This window comes from Ictalurus punctatus, chromosome 21 (genome assembly GCF_001660625.3).
Source record: "Ictalurus punctatus breed USDA103 chromosome 21, Coco_2.0, whole genome shotgun sequence".
Lineage (NCBI taxonomy): Eukaryota > Metazoa > Chordata > Actinopteri > Siluriformes > Ictaluridae > Ictalurus > Ictalurus punctatus.
Window position 1 is genome coordinate 7,817,501 of NC_030436.2, and position 12,072 is coordinate 7,829,572.

At 37.2% G+C, this 12,072-nt stretch overlaps 1 protein-coding gene across 2 annotated transcripts in view; it reads right to left on the bottom strand.

Annotated features, from left to right (window-relative positions):
- Positions 1-12,072, bottom strand: part of iffo2b (intermediate filament family orphan 2b) — a 45,890-nt gene that overhangs the window by 13,286 nt on the left and 20,532 nt on the right. For both annotated transcript variants that reach the window (XM_017450008.3, XM_017450009.3), the window contains exons 2-3: positions 3,505-3,565; positions 1,404-1,499 (exon numbers count right to left, since the gene is read on the bottom strand). In XM_017450008.3, coding sequence (XP_017305497.1) covers positions 1,404-1,499; positions 3,505-3,565 — 157 coding nt within the window. The remainder of the gene's footprint in view (positions 1-1,403; positions 1,500-3,504; positions 3,566-12,072) is intronic.

A 12,072-nucleotide genomic window follows, 5' to 3' on the forward strand; every position in this document is an offset into this window, starting at 1 on the left:
TGTAGTCATATCCAGAATTATTGGCACCCTTGGTAAAGATGGGTAAAAAGGTTATGAAAAAAAGTCCTTGCTGTTCATTACGTGACTCGATCGCTGACTTGATCGCTGATCATAGTTAGATTTTAAAGTATGTTTATTATTAAAACAATATGAAAAAAATATTCATCTTCTTTACATGCATCACTATAATTCTAACACTAACCAACTGTTATAAATAAGAGATAACTGAAGCGGTTTTACTAAGACATGTTTAAAGCCACTACCTAATTTTCTTAGCTGACACGATGAGTCAGTGTGACTAAACTAAACAATAAAAGAGAAATCCAGACGGAAATCCAGATGACACCTCAATAAATGTTTACACGTTCCACACTAATCAGGTCAGTGATGATGCATTCCAGCAGTCTTGCAGTTTATAAGGCTTGAGATCATGTCTATGCAATGTGAGGCAGAGCTGATCAGACCTTACCGAGCCACTGCTGGTATAGTGCGTTAGCTGGGTTCTCACATTAACAGAGCTGGAGGGAAAAGTACAAATAAGGTCGACTCTGTATTATCCCTATCACAAGATGGGATCATACTGTATTGTGACTACAGATGTCTGGTATGATGTACCCGATTTATTGTCTTGCTGCTGCATAAGATGACTAAATGTTCAGCGATAAATTGTTTGTTTTTTTTGTTTTTTTTTAAGGAAAAGAAAAATCATGGATGTTAAAGTATTTGTTGTCTAGTTGACGGTAAGAGTGCCCGTACTTTAATAAGTAAAATTACAAAAAGGTTTGTCTTGCCATTTTCTATGACTGAGTCTCTGAATCGTACTCTATTGTGAATGTAATGTGCTAGGAAGGATTTCAACTGCATGATGTTATGTCTGATGTTATGACCAAACACAGTCAATAGGAATTCAGTTGGAATGTGGCATGATTTGAAGGTGGTAGGAAATATAATCAAGCTAAATATCAACGACAAGAAAGACATTCTGGTATGTAAGTGAATCTTAAACGAAAAACATTCTATTTAAAATAGTCTCATAAACATGCCAAAAAATGAGCTCTGAAAAGAAAAGAAAGCTCTTTGGCAGACAATCATTACACTCCTTATGAAGAACGCTATGCAGTTCTGGTTCCAGCCAGAGACCTTATCAGGACTGTTATGCAATTACTGCATTTGACCAGTCAGGGTTCTGCACTATTTTAAGCTCCGCCTACATGGTCCAGCTTAACTAATATGAGATCTGCGTAAGAAGGAGAACCAAATTCAGCACTTAGATATGATACGGCTCAATTAACAGTGGAAACAACGACAAAATGCCGGATCATGGTTAATTTATCAAGCCGTGGCACACTGTCTAGAGCAAAGGAACTAATAAAGGATATAGAGGTCTATGACAGCTCACTTACATCACTCATGAGGCTTTTGAAGACCACCAGTTCAGCCTTTAATCGCTCCACTTTATTCCTCAGCTCTTCCTGAATGGACTCTGACTCCTGAGCGCTCTGAGAACACACACACACACACACACACACACACACACACATACAGATATAGGAATAGAGATCATCCTGATACTCTATGTATTGAATGCAAATGAACAACAAAAAAAAAACTTTTCATTAGACCTGTAATATCATTTATTTCATATTTGCTATAACACAGAGGTCCAAAGGCTGTCCGATACTTCATACAGATCTGATATTGACATCCTCACAGCTACCAAGTGACTCATTGTGGGCTTCTGTTGCCAAGTTATGCAAAACATCAGAGATATTATGGCAAATGTGTTTTCAGTTGTGTCCTGAGATCATACGCAAAATGATGTGTCATGTCAAGATCATCAGGGACTTGATTGAAAAATATGTCACGGATATCTATATCTTGATACTGACACTTATGATCAGACAGCTACATCCCTAATGTTTCATTTTTTATTATTACTATGTTATTATAATTATTACAATTATGTTGCATACACTTATTCTTTGTAGGATACCGCTTATCCTACACAGGGTGGCAGGGGAGCATGGAGCCTATCCCAGGGAACTCAGGGCGTAAGGTGGGGGACACCCTGGTCGGGACGCCAACCCATTAAAGAGCACAATCACATACACAATCACACACTATACGAACAATTTGGAGATGCCAATCAGCCTATAACACATGTCTTCGGACTGGGGGAGGAGACCGGAATACCTGGGGTCACAGGGCGGAGGCGGGATTCGAGCCCCCAACCCTGGAGGTGCAATGCAAACGTACTAACCACTAAGCCATCATGCATTTTAAGTTGTTTTTTTTTTGTTGAGAAAAGACCCAACCCAGTGTATTGATTTTCACTTTGACAACAGGATGCTCATATTTTTTCCCTCCAAAGGCTTTTCTGAATTCCATACTTTTTACTAGTCTAGAAATGAGAGCTTTCCCCACACCTGCTCTGGACCCCTGCATAAACAGAGAATGTGCTCTGTAACAGGCCCAAAGAAGAAGATGAAGGTTAATGAGTGAGCCCATGTGCCTCAGAACAAAATGTTAAAGGTTACATGGAATGTGAGGCTCTCGTGGGAATGGTCTGGTTTTTTTTTGCTGAGCTGAACCGAGCCGAGCCGAGCCATGATCTTTAGTACAAACAGATATGCAGTTGTCTACTGATTTCCAGTCGGGTCAGAGATGCAGAGATCGGATCTTAACATGTGCAGGATTTCTTTAGGGTGTTGAAGAAATCCTGCACACACTACTGAGATGTCTTACCTATGGCCTTTGAGTAATGATGTTTTGTCAATTCAATACTACACATAACTATGGCTTTGAAACGGAGAGAAAAATCCTATACGGTTTGTGCTTAGACTGTTTTTGGCTGATCGAGTTTAAGCTATGATATTTGACTGAGGTCTTTTTAAAAAAATTTTTAAATACACTCTTAGTTTGATTGACTGGATCCTAGAAGTAGTGGAACTGCTACTTTCTATTTTCCCCAAATCTATTTAGTGAGTTAAGACATATTTAGTGTCTGAAGTTTGCTTCTTTTGTTTCACACTGGAACCACGAACCTAAGGTTGCTAACAAAAAACTAAATCTCATATTTGTAGTTTCTGACACTGTATAATGGAACTGCTATCTACAAAACTCCTTTTCTTCCTCAGCATACAGTTTGGTATCATTATGTATGAGCATCAGACTCAAGTATGAGGTGACGATGCATGGATATTTAAAAGGAAAGTACCCAAAAGCTCCTGCTTGGTAAATGAAATCGGCTTATTAGACTTTCTAGTCTTATGTAATGTTTCATGTGAAGGTTCGGTCAACGTACTTTCTCATGATATGTTACATAATAGTTAGGTTTGTTAAGCCTGTTTTTCCTTATTATTATTTATGGTAATGAAACATCCGTGTGTAGGGTATGGGTATTTTTTAATGCACTTTTGATAGTGTGTGTGTGTGTGTGTGTGTGTGTGTGTGTGTGTGTGTGTGTGTGTGTGTGTGTGTGTGCGCGTGTGAAGGTGAGTTCACCTCTTGCAGTGTCTCCAGCATCGTTTCCATCTGCTCTCGTCTAGACAGCTCTATCTGCCACCTGCAACACACCACACATACCTGAAATGAATGCATGCACGTTGTATGGAAAACAGATGTGCATTTGAGTCTAAGTGAGAAAAAAAACTACCATCAACTCAAAAATGTGTTACCATTTTACTTATTGTTACCATAAAACATAAAACAAACAAACAAACAAAAATGATTTTGGGACCATTACATTTGTTTTGTCAAAAAAATATGCTCCACGGCTTTGAACCAATCATGTCTGGGATCAGAGGGTGACATCTGGCTGCCAAACCTTGCATTTTAACCTAATAGTTAGCTAATGTTTATTGTTAAGAGACATTCTGACAGATTTGGTTAGTTATTGCTGAGAACATGATGATGCAAATTGAGACTCAGAGAGTCAGATACTAAAATCAAACTTGTGTCGACCTTTGACACATGCAAGCAAATTAATTAACATTTAGATAGCCAGCTAACGAAGTTTGTAATATTAGGCTACTTGTGGGTGTGTCCAATTTGCATATTCATGTATATGAATGCATTCTGACATTTTTCTTATGAGAATAAAAATGTAAAGATGTTCCACATCAATTTTTGCCATTTCTTGGACATTTGTAGTATTCAACAACTAATTTTACACACACACACAGACACACACACACACACACACACACACACACACACACACACACACACACACACTTTTCCATGAAATGTTCTGCTTAATTTAGTTTCTCTAATAAACCTTAAAAATACTTCAAGCTTGAAATTATCTTATTTAGGTGGTTCTTTCTAGAAATAAATGCTTGAAATTGGTAAAATGACCTGCCAAAGAAATAAGATCATTTTAAGCTTGAAATATTGAGCTTGAAAGGTTGAATATAAAAGTAAATATAAGTTGAATATAAGTAAACCTAGTCCTTTTTTTGTTTGTTTATAAACTTATATTGAGAAATATTAGATAACACTGCCTATATATTTGAAGATATTTTCATGTGCTAAATTATTATTTTTTTGCAACGTGTCACTTTCCATCCATCTATTATTTACCCTGCCATAAGGAGGTTCCCTAACCACAGGAAGAGCTTGTTCCGTAAATACGGGTTTTAGTGATAATAAATAAGATTAAAATATAAGATAAGTGTTTCAGACATCAAGATATCTATTACTATTCACTGAACAGCACATGAGGGTTAAACATTCACTCGTCTTAAAACCCAGCAGGTATAAATGTCTCAGGCCTGAAGTCCAGGCGTCTATAGTCTGTTTATCAGGCCACAGTGTAATTTAATCCCGATGCAGCAGAACAGACCAGGAATCAGCAGCATGAGGGCAGAGGGTTCATCCAAAGACTGAGCTGCATGACAGATCCTGCATTAATATGAAAAAACAAAAAGCTGGTACACTGACTAGAACAGAATCCGTTCATTCAGAAAATCTACCTCATGCTAGTGCCACAATGCAGTAAATCCCCAAATAGTCTCATTATCACAAATTCACAAGAATTGTATAGAAATTTACAACATATCAGCCTGATGTTGAACCTTCAGTCTTAGAAAGTTCTTTAAACAGTCAATGGATAAAAAAAAGGGTTGTTAGCTTCCTAAAAGGCTTCTCTGGTGAACTTTTATGACAGTGAAACATTCAAAAATCCCTTAAAGTCCTCATGAAATGGCTTGAGACTCATAATTAAATTCATTCTGTTGAGGAATTTCCTTTAGGCCACACCTCCACTGAATCTAAACAAACTTGACAGTAGCTGAGTCATCTAGCTAAAGATGGAGAACAGTGAAGATGGAGAACAGCAAAGAGTTTAACAAGATCCTTTTTTTTCAACTGTGGAGGATTTCTCACTTTCTCGCCTTCACCCACGCCTGTCGACAAAGACATCCTAGACGATGTCGTGTTTAAACCAAAGTTTACTGTCAGCGGGAGGCAGCTGAAACCTGAGTGGTAGTGTTATAATAAATTTTAAATAGTACAATACATTTTAATACTTATGAAAAGTGCCTGTTACATAACCACCAACTTCCACAAATTTCACCCTCTGCTAAATGAATAAATTCCAACCATCGATTCTCCAGCAAGGGATAGATACAAAAGAAACTAGTGTGCAGAAAAATGCCTCCAAAAACCTTCCAAAACACCATGTTTGCTGCTATTGTAGTGCAAGACCCACCCCTGGGGGCATGACATATACATTCTAGAGAGCATTTAATCAGACAATTAAAAATTAGTACAGGTATATGTCATCACAAAAAAAAAAAAAGTTTTCACAGAAATAACAAGCTATAATATTAAAACAATAATATATCCAAAACTATATAAAAAAATTACTGTCATACTGATGTCAATAACACTGAAGGACAGGTACTAAAAGCTCTCAAATACCTATTTTGATTTCAAGGCACTTTAAGGGTGAAGAAATGTTTCCTAAATCTGTATATATGTAATCCATATATAGAAAGCCAAGTATAGTGTGAAAATCCAGGTATTCGATCACAACACTGATCCAGTCAGATGATGAAAAACTATGATATGATATTATCATGTGAAGAGTAATGAAGCTTCTTTTCAAGTGGATTAGATTCAGATTAAACATTCTTTTAAAAATCACCAAGCAGCACCTCTGAAGGAAGTTTTACTCCAGCTTCCCATGTAACGCTAATGTTTTGTACGTAATTTATATTTACAATGTACTCAAAGTTCTGCAGAGCAAAAATCTATCAAGCATTGCAGTGAACAAACAACTTGTAGAATCATTTGTCTCAAAATTCCGAGTGAAAAATTAAACTAAAGCTAAAGCTGGTGGTAGTAAAGAAGTAACTAATCAAGCTTGCAGACAGAAGCATCTCTGCTGACTGCCTAAGCAGCAGCGCTCTTTGATAATCAGTCCTTTTTTTAAATGATGATTCCAGGTTGCTATGGCAACCCTTTTGGGAGTACCAAAATAGCTCAACAAGCTCACCATCACACCCCCTTCTTTCGGTGAGTGATAATCGGGGCTCCATCTTTAAACAGGCACATGTCTGTTTCCATGGGGCACAAACAGCATACAGTAAACAATGTCCGAAAAAACACAGGATGGCATCTGCAATGTCTGCATACTGATAAGCCATAATACTGTGTTTACACTGAGGTCTGAACCAAGTGACTGGACCACAACACACACACGAACCACAAGAGATCCGCAGGACTGAAAAAGAAGCCTGCACTATCAGTTTTGTCTTTCAGTTCTAATCTAAAAGAGGACCATTCACATGAAAACCACAGAAAAGCTGAATAGTTGTGTATGCTTTTTATGTAATGTATGTACATAGTCCATAAATGAATAATACTTTCATAATCTGGTTAAGATGGATTAAAAGTGATTTAAATAAAAAAAAGAATTTAAGGAGCTAAACATTTTGATTAGTGACAAATTGACTAATATAACTTAAGTTCAGAAAATAGGTTACTGAACATTTGAGTAAAATTAAGCTTTATTGAAGTGACAAATTCTTTTAAACATAACAAACAGCATAAACTACAATATACACTTGAGTGAAAGTCTGTACATCTCATGTATTTGGAATAGAAAAAAGGAAAATGTACCTCTATTTTACAATTTATCTACAAATTTGTTTAAAGGTTAAAAAGAAAATGAATGTCAATGTGTACAAGACACTTCAATTCAAAAGAGAAGAACCAACACATTACACATGTTATATTAAAGTAAAATAACAACATACTGTCTTGAAATAACAAGATAACTTGAAATAATGAATTATTTTGCGACAGTTAGAAAGTTAAAATAATTGCATAATATCTTAATGTCTGAGGCAGCGAAACAACCCTAAATCATAACATTTCCACCACTGTGCTTCACAGTTGATATGAGGTGCTTCTCCTGAAAAGCTGTCTTTGGTCTGCGCCAAACATGTCTGCTGTTACTGTGGCCAAACAACTCTATCTTTGATTTGTCTGTCCAGAGCACATTATTCCAAAAGACCTGATCTTTGCCTATATGCTCATTGACTGTAGTCTTGCAAAGGCTTTTTCCTGGCACACGTCCCATGCAGATCAAATTTGTGAAAAATCTCTTTCTTGGTTGTAGAAGCATTGATTGTAGAAGCATGCACTTTGACACCAACAGATACAAGACATACTAGCAGATCCTGTGATAAATTTTGGGGTTCTTGGAGACTTCTTTTTGCATCAGACAGTCTGCTCTTTGGCTGAATTTGCTGGGACGGCCAGTCCTGCACATAATGGCAGGCATTTGAAATCTGCTCCATTTGTAGATTATTTTCCTTACAGTGGAATGATGCATTTCAAACGATTTGGAGATCTTTTCAAATCCCTTGCCAGACTCATAGGCATCCACAACCTTTTTTCTGAAGGCCTTACAGAACTCTTTAGATCTTGGCATGATGACACCACATACCTCAATAACAAAGGGAACACCAGACACTAGGTGTGAGAGGGACAGACAGGTTCCAGATAAATAAGACAGGTTCCACCTGCACTCCCTAAGCAGGTTCTAATCACTGGCACCCAATCCTGAACACCTGATTCTAATTTTATGGATCTGAAAGTGTGATAAATGTATGGGTGTACTTACATTTTCCATGTTACTGATCTGTTTTTAGTTGATTTAAATGGTGAAAATGATTTAAAAATGTCAATTTTATGTGTCGTTTGATGGAGTGTATTAACTTCATTAATAGGCACTGCTTCAAAGAGGATCATATGTTTGATTATACAAATATGTCAAAGCCAACAATTTCCATGGGGTGTACATATTTTTTCACATGACTGTTTTATTTATATATATATATATATATATATATATATATATATATATATATATATATATATATATGCACACATACATACATATATAAAAGCATTGTATAAGCATATATGTAAGCATTGAACTAGCCTCAGAATAGCAGTGTTATCTATTTTAAAGCTGATTTAAAAGTGGCGTGAGATCAGTGACACAGATCAACTGAAGGATCATTTCCAGGTCACCTGAAGGTCACACCAGTGTCTCAATATTTACCAAGATAGAACATAGACCAGTCTGGGGAGCGTCTGGAATGACAACCGACCTGAAAACAGAAGCACGTCATGAAAACGTTCAATTCTCAGCCATCACGCTGCTTATAAGGAGCAATGGACTGGCTGCTCTTTTTGTCTGAGTTGTAAATAGATAAAGAGTCACCTTACAAGGACTCGGAACAGCCTCAGAGGGTGACCAAAAAATTCCAAAGTCATTTGAGTACTTAGGAAAGACTGCATGCTGAGTGTGAGCTTAAATGAGCTGAGGTAAAAGGAGAAAATAAAACAGAGTGTGGTTTAGTATGCCACTGTTTTTATGTTAGCTAATATGTATGTATACTGAGGGCTTATCACATGCTCATGGCTAATTGAAGAGTTCTCTGTACTCCTCTTTGAAAACGTCAGAAAGAAGAGAAAAAGAAATAAAAGTGTCTTTAATAGGTTTCTACTGAAATGTAGCTAGCTATAACCCAGCTAGACAATCAGCTAATAAGCTAGCATGAGGTAACACTACATAAATCACCACACTTGGCTAAGCCTGACAGAAGAGGCTACTGTATGTTTAAATTTTACTTCATTACACAACAAACCTGCATGTCTTACACCTCACAAATGTAAAGACTTTTAATACTTTTAACAATGTTGACTTTTTAAAAGTAGGCCAGATTTTGGAATGTAAATGCTGCCTTCATGAATATGATAATGCGGCTAAGGATGCCTCAGAGAAGCTTTTTATACTGTTATTTGCATTTACATGAAAAATCCAAAAGAAAGAATAGAAAAAAAAGTCACGTTCCTGTCATTCTCTGTCAATGTTTCCTTATTTCTTCAGAGAAATGCTGTAGGAACTGTATTTTAATGGTGTCCATACATCATGATATTTCCTGTATGTAAAGGTAATTCTTTTTATAACATCAGTCAAGAGACATTTGTGCAGAAATATTATACAATGTTTTAATTAAATTCAACAGCACTGTTGTGGTTAGTATTATAGAAAAAATATAATAATAATAATAATAATAATAAACAATGTAAATGTTACATTTTTCCTAGTGGAAATATTAGGGCAGGGCGTAGGGCAGGAATGGGGGGATTATGGTTCTATGCTACTGACTGAAATGTTGTGAGTTCAAATTCCAGTACTACCAGATCACATTGCACCCCATTTGTAATGAATGCCAAGTGAATACATGTAATATATAATCCCTGTGTAATTTCAGATCATGACACATGGATATAGTTTACGGAGAGCCCAAGTGGGCTTCCATGCTGCTTAGATTCCATCTTTACTCTCCATACTGAAGTTGTGAAACCCCATATCTATTTATTACACACTCACACACACACACACACACACACACACACACACACACACACACACACACACACACACACACAAACACACACAGACCATGGGGGTTTTTGTTCAGTATTGATTAGGTGTAATGCAGGCAGCCTGAAGAAATCCATTCTGTCCACCGAGGCTGGGACACATGTCGAGTGTTAATGAGTGTTCAGGCTGGGGAAAGTGCAGGTGGAGCAAAAGGCTCCAACGGATCACAATGAGGGCTTATTAAATTCATCCAGATCCTTTCTTTGCTCCAGCATATCCTGTGATACCTCTTCCTCTATTCTTGTCCATTTCTATTAACCTCATTCTAACTCGACACATATTTTACACTTCGTTGGTCCTCATTTCATTTGAGATTCAATGAGAAGGCTCTGCCTCTTTTTATATGAAAATAATTATGTTGTAGTAAGAACATCAACTAAACACCAGTCTGTCATGGTTACCCCCTCCTCGAATGTGTGATGGTTCCCATGATGATGAAAGTGCTTGGGGGTGTGCCATGTGCTTTTGTTTATAAAAAAAAAACAAACTTTGTTAAATATATGTGTGCCACAATTATTGGCACCCTTTTAGTCAATACTTTGTGCTACCTCTCTTTGCCAAGATAACAGCTCTGAGTCTTCTCCTATAATGACTGATGCGGTTGGAGAACACATGGCAAGGGATCTGAGACCGTTCCTCCATACAGAATCTCTCCAGGTCCTTCAAATTTCGAGGTCCACGCTGTTGGACTCTCCTCTTCAGTTCACCCCACAGGTTTTTCTATGGGTTTCAAGTCAGGGGACTGGGATGAACATGGCAGGACCTTGATTTTGTGGTCAGTAAACCATTTTTGTGTTGATTTTGATGTACGTTTTGGATCATTGTCCTGCTGGAAGATACAACCACTGCTCATTTCAAGCTTTCTGTCAGAGGCAGTCAAGTTTTCATTTAATATCTGTTGATATTTGATAGAGTCCATGATGCCATGTATTCTAACAAAATGTCCAGGTCTTCTGGCAGAAAAACAGTCCTAAAACTTTAAAGAGCCACCACCATATTTAACCGTGGGCATGAGGTACTTTTCCATATGGCTACCTCTCTGTGTGCACCAAAACCACTTCTGGTGTTTATTGGCAAAAAGCTCTATTTTGGTTTCATCTGACCATAGAACCCAATCCCATTTGAAGTTCCAGTAGTGTCTGGCAAACTGAAGATGATTGAGTTTGTTTTTGGATGAGAGGAGAGACTTTTTTCTTGAAACCCTTCCAAACAACTTGTGGTGATGTAGGTGACTTCGGATTGTAGTTTTGGAGACTTTCTGACCCCAAGAAGCAAATAACTTCTGCAATTCTCCAGCTGAGATCCTTGCTGATTTTTTGGCCACTCGAACCATCCTATTCACAGCGTTGAGACAATATAGACACACGTCCAATTCCAGGTTGGTTCATAACATTTCCAGTTTACTGGAACTTGATGGTGCCCTGATGGTAGAAATGGGCATTTTCAATGCTTTTGCTATATTCTTATAGCCACTTTACATTTTGTGAAGCTCAACAACCTTTTCCAACACAGCACAGCTATATTCCTTGGTCTAACCCATTGTTATGAATGACTAAGGGAATTTGACCTATGTGTTACCTCATATTTATACCCCTGTGAAACAGGAAGTCATGGTTGAACAATTTCCTGTTTCTAGTCACCCAGGAGTGCTAATTTTTTTTAAAATATCAATCGGAACATACTTCAAATATATTTTTCACATATGAATTCATAAGGGTGTCAGCACACCTATATTTAACAAAGATTTTTTTTTATAAACCTGTGTTGTGTTTGCAATTGTTTGATAGCCATGAGAGCAGAGTATTTTTGTGATTTCTTTTTAACAAAATATCAAAAGGTAAAGCAATAAAGACAATTTTTCACAGCCTTCTTTGCTCATATTTACCAAGGGTGCCAATATTAGTGGAGGAGACTGTATTCCATACATTCCATAAAAGGTGTTTTAACCTGGTTTTCAACTGTATGGTAGCACTGACAGGAAATCTGTTTAAAGGAATGTGTGCTATGCGTGGCATTCACTTATCCACTTTATATGCTGTGGGAATGTTATCACATGGTCTCACTATCATCATCAAATGTCAAGGTCATCCGGTTTTGCA